Source organism: Trichoplusia ni, chromosome 1 (genome assembly GCF_003590095.1).
Source record: "Trichoplusia ni isolate ovarian cell line Hi5 chromosome 1, tn1, whole genome shotgun sequence".
Taxonomy (NCBI): Eukaryota; Metazoa; Arthropoda; class Insecta; order Lepidoptera; family Noctuidae; genus Trichoplusia; species Trichoplusia ni.
This window is the reverse complement of record NC_039478.1, coordinates 17,305,410-17,326,023: the sequence shown is the minus strand read 5'-3', so window position 1 is coordinate 17,326,023 and position 20,614 is coordinate 17,305,410. Positions and strand designations below refer to the sequence as shown.

Genomic DNA, 20,614 nt, shown 5'->3' with positions numbered 1-20,614 from the left:
TATATACTGCCACATACTGACCATAGATTTAAAGTTTGGTAAGTAAGAGTCTCTATCAACTTCCTACAAAGATTCCACTCACCAAAAAGTCGCCTTTTCCTGATCTGATAAGATGATGGTGAATATCAAAAATTGGTTATCATTACCTCTTTATTATTTAACAAATATTTACAGAGATCACAACATTTATCCAATCACACAATGTACTAGAAGTTTTATTATTTGTGCCAAAATGCAATTTGTATACATATTGAACAATTAATATGATTGTAATTTATAATTATTATAGAAGTATAGATAATTATAATCTTTTGAGATCTATGTAGTGCTTCAACTTATTAGTACCTAATTAACATATAAATTCAAATAATGTAAAAGGTAATAAAAATAACAACTCCAGATAAAAAGATAAAACATGGTGTATTACTCCAATAGCATAAATAAATATTGATGGTTCTTTGTTACTCAGATTATCTCTCAGCATAACAAAACAGGTTAAACATGACAATATGAGCATGTTTGCTCATATTATCATCCCGTTATTGATTTATATGCTAAAACTAGGTATGTAATTATCATTGAAACACTGTAAGACACATACATTTTATTAAAAGACAAATCTACTTACTTCTCAAGCTAATAGGTTTAAAAAAATCCCATTTGAAAAACTATTTGGTGTGGTACGTCTACCAGTAATATAACATTGAATTTTTGTAGTTGATAGTTATCAAAAGCATTTCCTACATACACTTTCAATAAACGGTTTGTTATCATATAGGTTTGAAAATAATGATCTATAGGTACTAATTCTCTAATTGGTTACAATGGTAAGCTGTTATGAGCTATCTATTTCGCTATGTAAATTGTCCTACCAAAAAATATATAATTATTTCACAGAAACAAGGATTTTCACTGATATATTATTATTGACATGAAACATTGGTTATATTGCTTTCACTATGATTATAGCATAATGAATTGTGTAGGTAATAGATAAATAGTTTAAGAAAGGAGTGTAAAGTTATTTCTTTTCAGTTTGTTGCTATGCTGTGTAAAAAAAGTAAATATACAAAACCTAGTATATATTTAGTTTAAAATAAACATTGTACATATGAACATTTTCATGAACGAGGTGGCTCACCAAAACGAAAGTTATAGGAAAAATATTAACTTATTATAAATGCCCAAATCTTGTTTACGTTACAATATTTATTTTTATTTAAAGATATATTTGTATTTCTGTCACTATACTGTATAACTTTATTGCATAAATAACATTTTCACGTAACCTAAAGATTGCTTATATTAATAGCACATGACATGCCAAGATAAACACTTTGTATTAATTGATATACATTAAAAATATTGACCTTTTAAATAGTCAAACCAGACCTACCTCTAGATCAGTTTCCCCACATTCGGCAGTGACAATACGATTTTTAGAATCATACGCAATAACTATAATAAGTAAAGAATATTTTTTTTAAGAACATGTTTTTCAAATTGTGTGTATTACGTTACGTCGATATATACACCGTTATATTTCAGCCGCTCTAATCCTTTTGATCAATAGCTTAACCTTATCAAATACGTTTCATGAAAGAATTCCTCATCAAAGTTTCGCAAAAAAAAAAATATTGTAATGTTTGCATCATCATCAACATTGAATAACCCACTACTGGGCATACCTAATTGTTAGTGTTTACCTACGTTGTGCCTACAAACACCGCGTTTCTTGCTGCCTATAACCACTCGATTTACTACGGTAATTGATTCCATATTTGCCTTCATACTTATACGGGCTTAGGACCGTCATAATTTATGGCGTATTTAGAAATGTAGAATCAATATACCTACAAATCGAGGTTCATGGGCTGGAACTACTCCTCACGGGATTTAGACGATCAAAATGTAACGGTGTAAGATGTAACTACCAGTTTGAATCAGCAGGATAACTTAACTAATAAACAAAGCATTTTCGTGAGCAAGCTTACGCTTTAAACGATACAAGTATTACTTAAAATATCGCAATAGAATATACACTAATGCACAGACATTACATTTTCTATATTCGGCCTTTGTCACACTGATATTTATATAACATTATAATTCACTGATTAGTACTGCTATACGTGACAAAGACAATTAAACAAATGGAGTGTAAGTTCACGCATTTGTTTTCAAACTATGAACTTTACAGACATTCCTTTATAATATACTATAGCTTTAATTTTCTTAATAACACGTGACTTATAAACCACAGGGTTGATGATAAAAATAACAATATTTTACTAAGCCGTGACGCACTGTCATCCCATTCATAAACATCAAAAAAACTTTACTATAAAGTTATAGAGTCATTCATTCTAATCTTATAATCACTCCGTCTGTTTATTAATCTGTGCCAACCTTTATAATACTTTCTTAAAATAGTCACAGCTATTGTAATTATTTGTCACATTTGATTGAATTGATTAGTAAAAGTATGCCGTTATAGCTACGAATCTCCTGTCGAGGAAACTCTGTTCCACTTCCACGGAACCACCGACGTCTCTTGCGAGCGTTAATATCTGAAATAGAAGGGAAAATGGCATTTAGCAATAATATAAATGGAAATGCAATCCATGCAAGGGAGAGCATCTGAGATAAAAAAAAACAACATAATTATATGGTACAGAATCGTACTAGCCGTTTATCGTTTTCACCGTGTTTTTTCACATCACGCGAACTATTTAGAGTTATAATATCCAGATCATATTTATCATATCAAGTAGTCTAACAAGTAACATATGTATATACATTTATAACCTTCCTGAAAGGTGTCACATAATTCTTTAAAAAAAACGACTCCCGCAGTAAGCAATTTGATCCTTGTGTCACAGGGGTTTTACAAACATACAATTCACATGCACAAAGACACCCAGATTAATGTTAAATTTTCTAAATCTAAAATAATATCTCTAAAGTATATTTTAGAAACTTTACTTCTGAGAGTAATTTATAAAAAATATTTTAAATCTATGACTGTTTACCTGGTCCGGCCTGGAGTTCCTAGGTAGGTAAAGTGATATGGTAGGTGTTATGGATCGAGCCACTCTCATCAGTTCAGACGCTGGCCGCGGTTCCAACATCGTCTCCAAATCATACTCGTGATTCTGTACAAAGGTAAATCAATTTCAGTTCAGTATTTAAGCTACAGTGCTTATAGTTTAAAGTGTTTCCGGATGAGAAATTATCAAATGACGTCTTCCGCTTTGGGTTGAACAGATAGTAGTGTAAGATCTACTACTGATTTAAGCACAGATATTCCTTCCTTTGCCTTTCGTGTACCGATGCACCGTTAACCCTTTCGGACAATCCCGCTGCCCCGGTATCAACCCTAATGGCCTCATCTTCCACAGAGGTTATTTGGAACCATGAACTTGAATAGACAGTTGGTACATTTCAATTGAGGTTATACGTTTAACGAAGAAGCTCAGGAAAACCCTATCCATCGATTTCAAAAAGAATGATTAAAAAAGTATTCAAATGGTTCTTGCATGTACTCACATCGGAATACCCCGGCCCTCCCCAAGGCGGGCTCAGGAACACCATATCGGCCTTCAGCTGCGGCGCCAGTTCGAAGAAGTCTCCCACCAAGAACTCTATCCTATCGGCCACTCCGTACACCGCAGCGTTGTGCTTCGCCATCTCGATTTTTTTTGGATCTATGTCTATTGCTATCACTATGGACAAAAAGAGTTGCTTTTATTTCAAAATGTAACCTATTATCTAAGTGTGATCCAATCTAAGTGTGAAAACTTAATGCATGAGTTGTGATCAATGTTTTCTTATAAATTAAATGAAAACTATTTCTATGCCAAAGTAAATAAGGTTCATCACTTACAAGTTCTTAACAGAATGCACAACACAAACAAAAGTTGACTCTAATTTTATTGTGATACAGTCTATAATAGACTGATATATCTGTCTTACAACCATACTACAAAAATAGACTCTAATATAACTAAAATACAGACTACAATTCAAGGTACCTTTCTTGCAGGTTTGCGCGAACTGTATAGTGTTACCGCCCGCGCCGCAGAAGGCGTCCAACACGACGTCGTACACGTACTTGTTGGCGATGTGCCACGCCACGTTCTCGGGAGTCACGCTGAACCAACTCTCGCGGTCCAACTTTATACCTTCATCGAATCTGGAAAGAAACAAGTTTATAATAATTAAGATATTATTGCGTACATTTTTTGGATCGTCTGATTATATAATGGGCTCCTCAATAGGAAGACGATCGCTGGCGCGGTGGTGGCGAAAAGATGATGATGATAATTAAGCGAAACTTTCACTACTGGACACATAGTTGTCACTTTTGTCTAATTTTTCAGAATCATTGAATTTGAGAGAAATAGTGAAATGTTATTTTTGTACAATATGTATTTCGAATCTTAACGTTAAACAATAATCCATCAATAAGCGTTAGGTTGTCTGTATAAGCTAGTATATGGAAATTACACTCTATATAACGCAGAACTAAAACACGTCAAAGTAACAAGTTACCTGTGAAAGAGGGAGTGCCTCTTTTTCCAGTACTTATACATCTTAGGGTCGTCTCTCAGCTCGGCGGGCATGCTCGAAACATCGAAATCCTCTTCAAATCTAGAATATCTTTTGGGCCTTTTCCTACGCCGTGTCGACTCCACTTGTTGTGTAACTGGAATAATAATTTCCGTTAAGTCAAATAGTAACTAAATTGATCTCTAAGTTTTACCCTATATAATATTGTAGTTATGTATAGGGTAAGTGTCCTAACCCTTAAACGTATATTCTACGAAACACGAGCTTATTGTTTTTTTAGTTTATTAGTATTTTATTAGACCCTATTCTGAGACCTACCCTACACGCACACAAAATTTCATGAGAATCGGTTAAGCCTTTTCGGAGATCAATTTCGTACACTTTTATATAATAGAAAATTGTGTGTTCGAAGGTAACTCATGTTAACATACCACTATTCTCCGCTGACTCATCAAGTTTTTTCTCATCATCATTAGAATCTTCTGCATCACACGGGAGCGGTACAGCCGCGGCCTCAGCGAGCTTGCTACTATCCTCGTCCAAACTCGCCTCCTTTGACAAACTTGTTCTAGTATTGTCTATGGGTATATCCGCCTTCTCAGTATCCGATTTGACTTCAGTACAATCTTCATCTGTCTGCATGTCTTTGTCTTCTTGAGAATCTTTTGTCTGTTGATACAGCAAGTTCGAATTAGGTTGTATTATCATTTTTTTAAGTTTTCTGTGCATTTAGTACAACAGGTGACTGGTAGATTACAATAATGAGTTGAAAATAAGTACAGATGTACTAAGTAATTTAAATCTTCTAGAGGTTGTTAGAACCATTAACAATCAACATAAAAAAAAACATATTTTCACTATGAAAGAAATTTGCAAACTGGAAGAATTTTGCTCTTCAGGCTTTTAGAACTAAAAGATTACGACTATTATTAAGCGGAAAATTCAATCGGAGGCAGATGTTCCAGTATCGTAGAAAGTCTAAACGACAGAGTTTCTTTAGAGTTCATATTGATTTATTACCTATAGTAAAATATTTAGACTAAAGGCTCTATTTATAAATGTACACGTAACTTATTGAATGCTCATACCTTGGAAAGTGATTGCAACAAAAACAGTGTAACGACATTTCACCGGATACTTTCAAAATCTACGTTATCATTATACAACTTACAGTTCAGCTAAAGAACTCAAAACAGAAACATTTTTGCGAAAGTTGGTCTCTCTATATTTGTTTTATTGAACTCTGTATCAATTTTTACCGTGTAACCTTTTATGTCTAATTTGACCCTACCAAAATAAATTACAGGTGTTTATGAAAGCTATGTGTACTCAGACTGGAAACTCAAATAACACCGAAAATAAAAGTTAAGAAGAACAATTTTTCTAATGTTTAAGGACCCAGATGACTTTATGTCAAGGTTGAAATAAAAAAATAATAATAGCACAATAATTTGATTAACAAAAATATTTTAGACTTGTTTACTTTTATTACTTTTCTGAGTCACAATACCATAAATGGATGTGTAAGACAACTCCTCTTGGTTTAGAAGTTAATAAGAATAACAAAAAAAAAAAACAAAAGATGCAACTTCATACCTGATCCATAGTATAAGGATTTCCATCTTCGTCGAAATAAGTCTTTCGTCCGGACGCGAATCTCTTGTACCTCGGCGGGCGAAGTTTCGCCGAACGCTTCCTGTAGATCAACTCGCCTTTCGGCAGCTTCTCAGGGTGAACACAGAATCCCATCATTTGGAATGTATTTTTTATCTTAGTGTAGGATAAATCTTCGTCTTCGTCGAGTTCGTGGCTGTAAGATAAAGATATAATATATTTAGAGTTATATTGGTATTAACTTTTCAAAAGTTCACAGGAGTCAGTCTTGGGACCTAGGAGCCCCGTGCCAACATACATATATTATGTAAGTGAGACCTTCAGACAAAGGATGTAAACGTTTTTTTAATAATTTAATCTTTTTAGACACTGATGTCGAAAGATATGCCACTCCGCGACAAACAAGTTACAAACTCTATTTTGGTCCGAGATGGTATTTTTGATAAAAAACGATTATATTCAATGTATCTTTTTAGCAAAACACAGATAAAGAAACATATCCAGTTTAAGATAAGACAGTTAGTTAAATACTGTCCCACCTGTGAATATCAAATCTTTTTGTGTTAAAAACTTTAAAATAATACCTTGCTTTTTAAGCAAATATCTCTTTTGTTTTTTTGTGAAATAAGGTTATTTATATGAAACATGAACAAAATTTATGAATCTAGACATTCAGAATGTACGGTAACGTTTTATTTACTTTGGCGACGTCAACCAATCCTCGAATTGTGTTTTAACAGAGACAAGAACTATTTTTAGGGACTACCAATTGCATATTATTGTGCAATAAAGGTTATTGACTGAGGGGATTACCATACCATAAACAATTTCATTCTATCATGAATTGACAGAAAACCATAGATTATAATTTTCAAAACTAATTTGTCAATGGCGCTAGTAGTAATTGTTATATATATGCCATAGTTTTAATAAGATCAAATCTATATTCCTAAGAAATGTGTGTTGGCTAACAAAGATTGACATTATTTAGCTACCATCTTTTTTAAAATAACCTGCTTTTAAGATTATGACTTTTAACTAATAATTTAATGAATAAATAGTCTTTCTTACCTTCTTTTCATAGTAACAGCAATCTCCTCAGGCGGATCATTATCACCATCATCACAGTATGAATTCAAATGACTTCTATGCATATTTTGCTGTACATTTGAGGTGTTTACTGTAACATCCATTGCATCTACAGCTGGTTTTTCAGTAGAACCAGATTTGTTCCCACTATCTCCTGTGTCTGTTGGCTCAAACATGGTTTTAGCATGTTCTTCCCTTAACAAATTCTGTAAAAGCACTCCAACAGATGTTATATATTTTTCACTTGTTTTTTTCTTATTTCTTCTCCTAGATTTAGTTTTATCTTCTAATGTTATTTGATCTACTTGATTCTGTATTTCGATGACAGTTGGTGTTTCTTGTGAATTGCCTTCACTATTTTCACATTCAATTTCTAAGGTCATTTTATTTTCATCAGGTTTTTTAGGTCCTATTACTGGTTCTATAGTTATTTCTGGCAGTTTCTTATCAGAGATGTTGTGATGTTCAGTGTAGTTGGCAAAATGTAAGGCATATTGTTGCCCAAAATGCTTTTTCCACAAGAACTGCCAGTATTGTTCTGAGTCGACTTCTGATGGGATAGGTTCATTTAGGCTATTATCATACTTATCATCTATATTAGCTATCCTCGTCTGGTCATTTGACGGGTCGTCAGAGGATGATGACGACACACTGTAATCAGTGTCAGTGGGGGTCGATTCTGATGTCACGTGACTTGACGTGACGTCGTAACTGGAGAGGGTGAGTTTTGTAACATTTGTCATTGAGTCCGTACCAGCTACGGTTCTTGGACTTAGTATTCTATCATGTTCGGAACAAGACCGACGCCTAGCGATGGGTAACCATACATCCTCTTTGTTATGTTCATTGTTCCTACCACCTTTCTCTATGTGATTTTGATTGGCATTGGTTTTCTTGTAAGGGTTAACTTTGGAGTCATATGAGAATTTCCTTTCTCTCATATCCTCTATAACTGGTTTCTGGCTTACATCTAGCTGCTTTTTATAAATTTGATCTACGGAATGCTGTTTGGGTATATTGTTTTCATCCATTAATAGATCATTGTTTTCATCTAGATAGGATGGGTTTATGTAATCACTGTATCTTTTAATCCAGGAGGCCCATATGATTCTTTCTCCATTAACAGCCCAGAATTTTTCCCAAGTGTCTTCTGACATGTAGTTTTCATTGATTTCTCCAAGGTCTTGGTCCATGCGTTCCAATTTGTCATGTGTTTCGGAGTGGTAGTCTTGGTATGTGAGATCAGCACCGCTATCACTGGGTTGTAAGGCATGGGATATGGTACCGTGGGTGTGGACAGCATCATGCTCATCAGTGGAACAGCAGTTGTCTGTGTGTGATGCACTGCAGTAGCAGCTAGCACCTTCATCTCTCTGCAAATGGTATTATAAACATTAAGGAGGAGCAATAAGCAGACATAAGGATATGGACTGTGATAACTACTTCATATAAAAAAAATACAGTATATGAAATAATAACATACCTACTAATTAAATATTTGCCTTCTATGCTACAAGCAGGTCAGTCAGAATGCTCAAACATATGTGATATATAAGCGTGAAATATTGTTTGTTTAATCAAAACAATAAAGTAACCTAAAAATATAGGTTTTTAATGTCACAAAAAAATTATTATTTAGTTTCAATACTATTTATTTAAAAGATAAGTGCTTCAATCACTAGATTTAAACTAGTGAGAAAAAAAAGGTTTCTTACCTCACACTTAACCTTATAAGAAGTGTCCAAAGAAAAGTGTACATGAGAGTGATCCTCACAGTCCTGAGATTGAGAGTCACGAAGTACTTCTACATCACTCTCACTGACATATTCTTTATCAATGTAATATGTTTTTACTCCATCCCTGGAAAACAATAAATCATATTATTTCATGTAAAAAGGTGTAGGGACATAATACATATATTATTATCACATTAAGCATACAATATTTTTGGAACACTAATATCTGATAACAAAAAGAGCAATACAAGTCATATGAAGAGTAAATTGCATAGAGTATTGTTTATTTTATTCATTGTATCTCCCTCCATTTCCATAACAAAGTATGACTTTCCAAAGTTATAGATAAATTTGAAGCAATACCTTATGAAAACTCTACTACAGAAGCAGTAGATGTAATTGTCGTCATCGTCTATTTCTTCCTCATTATCATCACCGAAGTAGAAATTAAATTCAGCAAGTGTCTCACAACGATGATAATGCTCATTATAATCCGACATCGCGAAGGTGCCGGGATTACACTGTACTCACAGTTGCCTAATATATTTTATCAAGTAAACGAGTCATAAAATGTATTAAACATCATTCATAAATAGGGCACATTTTAGTTTAGACAATTTTACATCGTAACCTTCCCAGAAAATCGAAGTGTCGCTCGCTTTTAAGAACGTTCCAATGCACGGTTTACACAATACATTTACACCATAGGTTTGAATCGGTTTGATAGATAGCTCATATTATCAATTCTATTCAGTAAAACGAAAAATATGCTTATAAAGGTTTGAAACTATTAATACGTTCCATAAGAAATAGGGAACGAGTTACTCCATGTGTTTTTATTTTCATTTCATTTCATACTTTTACAGTAAAAAAATTAAAGTAAGGTACTTATAAAAATCACACTGCACGCATAGCCGAGTACCTATATCAGGTAAATAGGTCACAACAAAACGCGCCCACTGTGCGTAACGTGTCGCGGGTTCGATCCTCGCGCAGTACAAGCATCCTTGATCCACATCCGCTGTGCGGATTTGAATATGCAGGAGGAGATTTTCTTAACCAAAAAAAATATACTTCATCAGTTCATTATTTTTGTTTTTAAAATACTCTTTAATCAGAAAAATTGCAGGCCAATGCAAGCTCATAAGAAAAAAAATGCGAAAAATTTGTGAGAATTATCAGTAGTTTACGTCATAGATGTTTACTATTGCAATAGACAGCCAATTGAAGAATTATTGACTCTATAAGATTTTGGCCAAATCCACGTAAAATCAATAATTTTTCTCTTCTGTGTCAATTGAAAACGTGTTTTCGTTTTTAATCTGTTACCATGTGTTTTTACTCTTGTCAGAATGACATGTTGAGTTCGGTAGATCAGCACGTGAAAAAGCTATTTGCCTAGAAAAATACATTTACAACTTTATTGATTTTCAACAATAACTTTAAAAATGGGGAAGAAGAACAAGGAATCTTTAGGACGTGCGCTTATTAAGGATAGATTTGCAAAGAATCGTCATCGTAAACATGTTGAAGACAACACCATGGTGAGTATTTGTTTACTTTTTTAACTGAATAATATTGAGCAATATTATAATAGGGGCTTATCTATCTTGAATATCTTGTTCCTATGTGCATAGTTTTTAATACTTATGCTCTAAGGCTTGGAGCCGATTTGGTTTAAATAACGTTTTGGTTTGGATAAAAGATAAGTGGGTAATAATATAAAATATAGAGCAACTTATTTTATTTTTTATTTAAGCAAAGAAGCTGAATAAGATTATAATTAAAATATGATCGATAATCCTATTAGTTTCTAATTGAATCAGTAACCTTGAAATTAGTTTTACTCATAACATATGGAATCCCTTATAAATCTAGAGGGCCGCAGAAGATAAGGCAGAACATAGCATAGCTCGCTAAAGCAATTTCAGTACATACCTATACATTTTTTTAAAATTTATCTTTAATTTTTTTTTCTCTAGTTACACACAACGGAAGTCAATGATGGCTTTGACTGGGGCCGTCTTAATCTCCAATCTGTAACTGCTGAGTCCTCTCTCCAAGAGTTCCTCTCTACCGCTGAACTGGCACAGAGAGAGTTTACCGCAGAGAAGCTTAACTTGAAATATGTTAAGTCTGTACCCAGTGAAGTTGAGGTTGCTACATCACAGCCCAATTTTGATGAACCTTTAACAGTGCCACGGAGGTAACAAGATGGTTTTTATTTATATCCACTCTTAAATAATTAAGATAAATTATGCGCAAAGGCAAGATTCTAGTATTTGCATGAAATCAAATTGAAATGCTTTCATGGGCATAACCATAAGCAATAGATTTTATGTATTGACATCAAATTATATTTTTCGTTTAGTCTGTTGGTCTAGTGGTGACTGCTATATAAAAGCTATGCTAAGGTTAAGATGTCTGTTAAAGTAAAAGTTTAAAATGTAAAACTTTTATTTCAAGGAAGCTGCTTTTCACTAACTTTTAAATCATTAAAACACTGATACTGGGTACACAGTGCTAAAATTTCATTTCTAAGAATGAAAACGGACAAAAACCTCTAAGTAACTCTTTTGAAAATAAAGTTTAACTATAACTATCAGTGCCAGTCCAAGTAACAAAGTTTGCTTACTTGATACATCTTTTGTAGTATCTGAATCGAATATGGAGAATAATTAAATACTTGTTTTCAGGCCCACATGGTCACCAGGTATAACAGCTGAAGAACAAATTACTCGCGAACGTGAGTCCTTCTTAGACTGGCGTCGCCATCTCAACGAGTTGCAAGCCAAGCTCGGAGCGGCGGTCACACCATATGAACGAAACATTGAACTGTGGAAGCAGCTGTGGAGGACACTTGAGAAGTCCGATGTGGTTCTGCTTCTGTTAGATGCAAGGAATCCATTGTTGTTCAGGTATGAATTCTCATTTCTCTCTCTTTATTTAGCAAAACATCTCCCGCACTATGGAACTTAATCCTTGTGTCGGGGTCACAAACATACAAATCGCGTGTGCAAAGACACCCAGAACAAGCATTGGTAGATCTCACAAATGGTTGTCCTACGCGAAGTTTAATACATGACACGACGCGCGCAGTGCGTTTGGCGGGGTGACCTCCACCACTGTGGGCATGTAGGCATGTAGTCTATTTAAACAGTTAATGGTTTACTTATGTTCACTTTTGGGAGATATCGTCTAGTTTTTCGACATGCGGCTCCATCGGCGCAGTGCCACTTTATGTTTTTCTAATATCTAACTTTCGTAGCAAAAGCCGTGTGAAATTATATATATTATATTGTTCATTTTCTCAAATCTGTAAAAGTGTCTTCTGTTTTTTGTCACTGTGTCCTTTTTATTTCAGTAGTAGAATGTGTATAATTGTCTATTTTTGATTTTACCTATAAATATTTACAGATGTGCTGATTTAGAGAAATATGCGCAAGATCAGAAATGCAAATGTATATTGCTGTTGAACAAAGCCGATTTGACCACCGAATATGAAAGGAAATGCTGGGCGGAATACTTCACAAAGGAGGTAACATCCTGACTAAGGAGTTCCATTTTGATACTGAGCAGTGAGCAGTGTCTTCCTAACAGCTATGTTGTGTGATTTGTCGCGCATTTAAGTGAATTGCGGCTTAAAGGTACATTATACATATACTAAATTCCGTCCCCTTTTGTTCCAGAACGTTGCTATAATATTCTTCTCGGCAGCTAAACCAACAAATGAGCGTAAAATATCAGAAGCCAGTGAAGGTTCTGCCACCAAAGAGGAAATAGATTCGGAAACCGATTCGGCAATCTCCGACCACGATCCGGAATCCGAAGATGACGTCATAGACCCGAACGACCTAAATTGTACAGAAAAAGATATAGAAATGTTCAAACAGCAATTAGGAGATTTGGACAAAGCTGTGTGCAACACTGCAAACAAAATTGACAAGATTCAAGAAGTACTGGAAAGGGTTGTCGAAAATTTAAGACTGGGTAAACCTGTTGAAGATTACCCTCCATCAGAAATTCAGGAAGAAGTCAAAGAAGAGCAAGTACAGAATTCACATGAGATATTTGACAGGGAGAAACTTCTAGAAGTGTTGAAGAGGCAGAATGTTGAGGAGAAAAAGAATCCCCCACGATTGAGCGTTGGTATGATTGGTTACCCCAATGTCGGGAAGTCTAGTACTGTCAATGTTTTGATGCAGACTAAGAAAGTAAGTATCGACGGTTAAGTTCAAGCATATCTTTGTGATACAATTCTTATTAAAAAAGAGTTTTTGTCAATATACTAGTATGGACTGACATATTCAGTATCTCAAAAAAAAGGAAATTATATTTAAATTCGATACATTTTAAAGAACTAAATAAGCAAACCAATAAAAGAATTTAGCTAAGTCCCAAAAATTTATTTTCCAAATGATTACTTCCAGTTTGATTGTCTTAGATAGGCACAAGCCTTTGTAGTCTTTAATCGTCTGGTTGGGAACTACTCATTGTTAATCAATAAGTCCTTCTATAAGTAACGTTTTAGGTTTATATTCAATAAAGAAATCTGTTAAATTTTAGGTAAGTGTGAGCTCAATGCCCGGTCACACACGACACATTCAGTCACTGATCTTAGATGATGACATCGAGCTGCTCGACTGCCCTGGTCTGGTATTGCCAGCTTACGCCGTCGCCCCGGACTTGCTCTTGACGGCTGTGTTGCCAATTGATCAGGTAAGTTACTAACATAGCAATCTCTAGTAACATTGCAAGCTTTTTGGTTTTCCGGCTTAAGAATTATGAATACTACAGCTGACTCACTACTGTGCAAAGTCCTCCTTCCGAAAGAAGAAATAACCATATACTTGCTCACTTGCTAGTTGAAGATACTAGATTTTAATATGACAGAGTAATAATGCTGATGTCGATAGCCGAGTGGCTGAGGCTACCATGCTAAATCCACTGGGCGCGACGAGTCGAGACGAGACTTGATCCACGAGTTCTTGTCCTAAGTTTGGATTTCGTTAAAAAAAATACACAATTCAGCGGCCTTATGTTGACTACATTAACAGTATGGAACTATGGATTGAGATTATGAGTAACATGACAGATATGAGTTAAGAGATAATCTTCAGCTTTTTTTATTAGAGAACAGGGTTTTAACCTAAACAATCTATTCTTATAAAACTATCTTCAATTTATATACCTCTATATTCTACGTATATAAAAGTATATTGCTGTTTACATAGATGCGTGCCCACGACGCGGCCATGGCTCGCCTGTGCCAGTTGGTCCCCAAACACACGTTCGTCGAGAAGTACGGGCTGCTGCTTCCTGATGACGGGTCCAAAGAGCCTGATTACAAGCAGATACTTACTGCTCATGCTTGTAAGTTTTATGACTGCATCATTCTGTTATTATCATTGGGAGAAATACTTATTTAGAAGAGGAAGAGAGTTTTTCATAACTGAGCAGCTTAAATTTATTAACATTTGTTTATATTATGATAACCAGATTAGCTTTTAAGCTGAATTTGTTACAAGTAAAATATTTTGTCTACGTCACACGTCAACGTACGTTGTACGTGCGAGTACGTGTACGCACGTTGTCTACGTACGGGTAAATTTAGTTTGATGCGAAAACAAATTCCACAATAATCTAAATTTAAATGATCTTAAGTACTTATTGTCTTCGTTATGGTTCGATTGATTGTGGAACTTTAAGTGTAAAAAGTTCTCTTTGGTGATTCATTCCTTCATTCTAAAACAGTACCAAGCACGCAAATATTTAAACATAACTTTGATTTCCTTTATTTAAAATAAAAATATATGCATAAAATTACAATATTAATTGCTTCCATGTTTTTAAATTCTGTGTAGTTAGGTAATATTTGTAATGTTATAATAATATTTATTTATTATTGGATCTCCAATAAAGAATACACAAAATCATGAAATAGTGTACATTTGAGTTGTGCTCCCTCAATTACAGGCTCTCTTAATTATAACATTTATTAACAATTCTCTAACACTCCCAGACAACAGAGGCTTCATGACGGCAGCGGGGCAGCCGGACCAGTCCCGCTCAGCCCGGATCATGCTGAAGGAGGCCGCCAGCGGCCGTCTGCGCTGGGCGCAGCTCCCGCCGCACTGCGCGCCGCAACCGGTGGACGACATGCTGCGGGACAGGAGGAACGAGAAGAGGAAGCCCACGCCCATGGAAGCCAGGATGGTTGAGGTGAGGACGAAGGAACGGAAACTGGGAATCGGATGTAGTAGGAGTTTGAGGTTTCTTTTTGGTTTTCCGAATAACGAGACCTGCGATTGTATGCGGATATTTAGTCCTTGTGTTGCGAGGAGTTTCACATTAACTTACTCTTTCACATTATGCTTACTTAGAATAAGCATTTTTAGATCGTGCAAATACTTGTCCAATGAGGGGATTACACTAGAACCACTGCACAATCGCTAATAGCTATAGCTGTAGTGGATTACGGGCGTATACCGCTAAAATAAGTTTGAAGTTAGTTAAATGTTTATGCTGTAAATTATGCGGCATACAATGGCAGTCTTGCCAGAAGAGATATCTTAAATCTGCTGTATTTATAAGAGCCAGTATTTCTGTGAATGAAATTGTTGAAATGCTTTGTATGCAAGAATGTTGCATGATTTTTTGGATTGAATGTATCGCGATAAAGGCACAATGGGCTTTATACTTAGTATTTGTGGGTCTAAGTCATAAAAGATCATTTAAAAATAGGTTCTACAATGGCGTTATGTTTAAGTTAGACTTTGGTAGAAAACAAACTACAGAACATACTAAAAATATATTGTGTAAGCTATTACTTGGCCAGAACATTTCCTTCTTCCTTAGTAATATAATATATCAAGAAAATCCCCTGTAACACAGACATTTTACTAAACACATAACCATCAAAATCCAGGGCAAACCCATTCACTTATACTTCTCTTCACTTTTGAAACATTAACAGTTAATGCAGTGTCCTAGAAAATCAATCTCCCATCCCGAACAGTTAACCCAAATACAAGTTTATTATAAGTAGCGGAGTAAACAGCCCATTTACCCTGTCAGTAGCTAATACTGACATGCTGAGCTTGTCTGAGTGTTCACCATTTGTTATCTTCATGTTTCTAATAATAATAGCAAGAGTTTCCATTTCTTTTCTTCTCCTAATTAGTTGTTTGTATTTTTTCTGGTATTCCTCTCATATATTCCTTGATTTATGAACCTGTTTTTGTGTTATTCTTTGACAATGTACCTATGTGTGACGTTTATAAAATTAGTTAAAGACAGTCTGGAATATAAAAAAAAATGCCAAATTAATATTCATAATCAGTATCCCATCTAGTCTCGCCTAAATTTCAATCTCCATTTCATGATAGTGTCACTTTTTTGTACTCTATCGCTATCTGCGACCTCTGGTGAATCACTGCGGGTATTACTTTGATACCCGTGGCCCTCAACTGTACTAATATGAACTAAACATTCCTAAAGACAAGGGACAATGACCGTGAATAAATTCAAATCTATCAGTGCCTAAATTACGCATAGGGGTATTTCGCATACACGATAAAAACGGTATTGCTCAGGGCCGGATCTAGCGGCCCCGGGCCTAGAGGCCCCGGGCAACAGAGGAGGGGAGGCCCCCTTTTATTGGGAGTGCCCCCTAGTCATAGTGGGCCCCTAGGCACTGGCCTAAAGTGCCTTATGGATAATACGTAACTGGTCCTGCTTTAAAGCTGGCGTGCTCTTAGTCATGTGCTAAAAGATTTCACTTTTTACAGGGATGGAAAAACAAATCATCGGAAATCGACAAGGCGTTCTTCGCGATGCAGAAGAGTGGGGCACACGTTAAAGGCAAACCTATAACCGGGTAAGACTTTCTATATAAACATCCTTAGCTGCCGACAACACCTGAGAAAAATCCAGAATCCTGCCTTACAACGGTACGATTATTATAATATCAATATCAATGCTTTAATGTATTGTGATGTATTAAAACTATAGTTAAGAGAGAATTGGACCTGAGTTATGAATTAAGCAGTAGTTCCACAGTAGTAATAGAAAGGGATGAAGCTATATAGACAGATAGCGCCATCTCTTTTACTCAATCGGATACTGTCGTCGCTAATGTCTGCATAAGACTTCATAATGAACATTTAGTTGTCCAAGGAAAATTAAAAAGTAAACAATATCATTTCAGAATTAAGAAAACCTCTCGCTTAATGAAATTATAGTTTTAATACTTCATAATACCTCTGCAGATGAATATTTGATGTAAATTTAATGTTTAGAAACAGATATGTCTTAGACTGTCTATACTGTGCTTTTGCATGTTTACATGTGTAGGCAAATTTGAACGATCGATGTTCTATTTATATGTATTAAGAATTATATTTACTTAAACGGCGCTAATCGAAAGCGTTTCTAAGTTCGTCGTTGATATTTTTTGTTTTTCTCTTTTATTTGGCCTTGAAGTTCGATACTTCTTGATATATCTGCGTGATAATCTCATTAAAAATATACCAACTTTAACTCCATTTTATCTGAAACTTTTGAATATATGTAGGTAATTTGACTTATTAGCATATGAAATTCTAAAAGTGATGCAGTTACGCTTTCGTTTTAAAATTAAAAAGTATTTTCTTTATTTTTCGCTGAAATAAAATTATTTTTGTGAACTTTCTCATCTCGAAAAGTTTTAAAACGTTTTAATTCGACTTTGCTACTCAATTAATAAAGTATATCACGTCGCCGTAAAGAGCGAAATGGTCCTATCCGTATATAAAAAATAAATCATATTGGTTCTCATCTAAAAGCCAATAGGAAAAAGCCTTTGCCCAGTCGTGGGGTCATAAATAATATAATGTAGTAAATATGATTTTGAGATCAAGTCTTGATCACTATCAAGAATTTTCTTTGTAATTATGGTTTTCAAAATATATGCGGTTTAATTAGCTTAACCATTTACTACATTGGATAATAGTCCACGTACAAAAAAATTACGGCGATACAGCTATTTTAATTACTCGTATTATTTTCACAAGTTACTTACCAACCTCTAGCACTCAGGTGCAGTGTAAAAATACTCCAGTTATAGTTAGACAAGATGAAAGATATCTCGACGTTATTATCAATTAGAGCTAAGGGAAACCTAAATAAACTTCGTGAAGGCGAAATGGCCACCCTGGATACAAGCCAAGTGTTAATTCATAAAGTTTGAGCATCTTTATGAGCAGCGCTAACACTCGCGAAAATTGGCCTAACCTCGTAAGACCCGGTGCCTTTTCGAAACGAAATAAAACGTGTACCGTCGCTCACAAAACTAAAAAGATCATCTGAACAAGCGTTACTTTGAACTAGCCAGACGGCTTAATTAACTCGACATTATTTATGGTAGCCGTCTACCGTATGCATTTAGCTGAGAAGATTTTCTTTATTTTTTTTGCACTTTTGTATACGACTATACTTAGAGAAATTTATAATAATCCATAAACTTCTCACAGCGTGGAATGCGCGTGGGCCTAAAAATGTAGCTGTTTTGAAAACCTAATGATGATTTATTTATTCACTGAAATATACTCTGAAATGTATAAAAATATAATACTACACGTCATCATAAATCATTTGATACGCCAATGTAAAATAAGACTTATGCCCTAAGAAATAAGGTGTACTTTATTGCAGTATCGTGGGAGTGCAGTCTGCTGAGCAACAGCTCAGTAAGCCCTGGAAACAAGAAAGAAACACGCGAATAAGAATAAGAGAGAAAAGCTAAGGCGAAAGTATTCGCATTTGGACGAACATTGATGTTAGAAAGGGACGAATGTTTGTGGTACTTGTGTGTATGAAAAGGATGGATGAAGTTTTATACGAATGTTACGGACGAAGTTAGTACGAATTAGGTGCAATATCAACAAAAATCAAACCTAGTTTTTTCGTTATATGTACACTTACCACCTAAGTCTATTAGCTTTTTCCGTAATATTCTGATACTTTTATAATTACTATTGTTGCAATTCAGGTTCCAAAATAAACAATAAATGCATTTAATGTACCGACCGTGTTTTCTTTATAACCTCGTTCGTTTGACATTAAGAGTAATTTTTCCGCGTTTGACAAAAATAAATTACTTTTTTGTTCACATCCCACGTATAAATAAATGAACATTTTAGTAGTATGTATTGCCAGAAAATTCAATTTCCTTCGTTATTTAGTCTCACATTGTATTAATTTGTAGGACTTTGTGCTTGCTTGGCGCCAGATAAATTTATTGATGTACACTGGACTTAATTTTATTGCACATAAAATTGTTGATACTTCTGATTGCATGTGTAGCTAAATTATCAAGCTTTTGTACTTGCATGTTGCCACGTAAAGAATCACTGAATATTTTTAATACGTGTTACGTGTTGTATCAGTATAGTATGAAGTCTTTCAAGAAACTCGTTAATCAAAATTCGTCTGCATTAAATCAAGATTCGATTCTCATTGACATTTTAATCGAGTTAATATTAGATTACTTGCTTTAGATATTGGCATCTGGCATTACCGTCATAATTTTAGGTGAATTCGAGTAATAGTCCCGGCAATTATATGACGTTTGCCAACGTAGCTCATAATGAGTTTACACATTACTAGTTATAATAAACATGTTCACAAATATGTGTGGTATTCTCATGGCGTAACGCTGGCCCAAATCCCTTGATTTACTGCGCGCAAGCTAATTTAAGACAAGTGCTCGATTTTGCGTTAGAGTAACATGACGACATTAATCAGCGCTCCCAGGCCACGTGCGCTTCCTTCCTGTGAGCCCTGTGACAGATCGTAGGTAATACAATAAATTGTTTTGGAAACTGTTGGACGAGTGAATATTAGTCATATGTTTTCGTTACAAATTTAGGTTTTATGTGTCTTGAAGTATGCGTTGGGTTTGTGTTCTTAGTAGCAATAAAATATTTTGGTGCCGTCTCTGATGTATTGCTTTATCCAGTCGACTGTCTTAGTGTTTGAGCTATCGCAGCAGTATCTGTTATAAATTATCGAGTCATATTAGAACTTATCGTCTTGATTTTCAGTCTCGTAAAAGAGCTGTTCCCCCTTGACTTCAATGCTCAGCTCTCATACCTATATGATCTCATTCCTGCATTTCTGTCAGTACAAAAAGACCTGAAGATTTCTTAGAATAGTTTATATACCAACCGTGTATAAATCTACTCTGACTTGGACGTTTTGGCCACTAGACTGGATATGCGCTCAAACTGATGTAGTCTCCCTATAAATCAAGTTCTTCTCAGAATTTCAAGATCTCTTGCATTTTAAATGATCATGAAGCGATGGAATGAAACTAATTATGAAGGAAGTATTAAACTGCAACCATACAGCGTTTGACCTCTTTCTTTGTGCCCTACTTGCTCGTGCCAATGTAAACTGACCTTATCTGGCATTTAGATCATCATTGCGGACTTGCACGCTACCTCTACCTAATCTCAAGGTACTACGGACATAGCAAATTGAAATCTAGATAGAAATCTACCGTACATACAAACACGTAATCATATTTTGAAATACAGTGTCTTCTGTTTGTATTCAACTTG

At 35.0% G+C, this 20,614-nt stretch overlaps 2 protein-coding genes across 2 annotated transcripts; one reads left to right on the top strand and one right to left on the bottom strand.

Moving 5' to 3' along the window:
• Positions 1-132: 132 nt before the first annotated feature.
• On the bottom strand, positions 133-9,725 carry LOC113497567 (trimethylguanosine synthase). Its single transcript, XM_026877160.1, has 10 exons — positions 9,375-9,725; positions 8,991-9,135; positions 7,258-8,648; positions 6,169-6,382; positions 5,004-5,241; positions 4,555-4,708; positions 4,035-4,195; positions 3,550-3,725; positions 3,033-3,155; positions 133-2,570 (listed from the first exon to the last, which is right to left on the bottom strand). Exons 1-10 carry the CDS (start codon positions 9,509-9,511, stop codon positions 2,475-2,477), a joined length of 2,835 nt encoding a protein of 944 aa, XP_026732961.1. The 5' UTR covers positions 9,512-9,725; the 3' UTR covers positions 133-2,474.
• A 625-nt stretch (positions 9,726-10,350) lies between these two features.
• On the top strand, positions 10,351-19,075 carry LOC113497577 (large subunit GTPase 1 homolog). Its single transcript, XM_026877170.1, has 10 exons — positions 10,351-10,555; positions 10,994-11,217; positions 11,708-11,929; positions 12,429-12,549; positions 12,701-13,225; positions 13,578-13,730; positions 14,246-14,384; positions 15,034-15,233; positions 16,802-16,890; positions 18,705-19,075. The coding sequence occupies exons 1-10, from the start codon at positions 10,460-10,462 to the stop codon at positions 18,793-18,795; spliced, it is 1,860 nt and encodes a 619-aa protein (XP_026732971.1). The 5' UTR covers positions 10,351-10,459; the 3' UTR covers positions 18,796-19,075.
• The last annotated feature ends 1,539 nt before the right edge of the window (positions 19,076-20,614 follow it).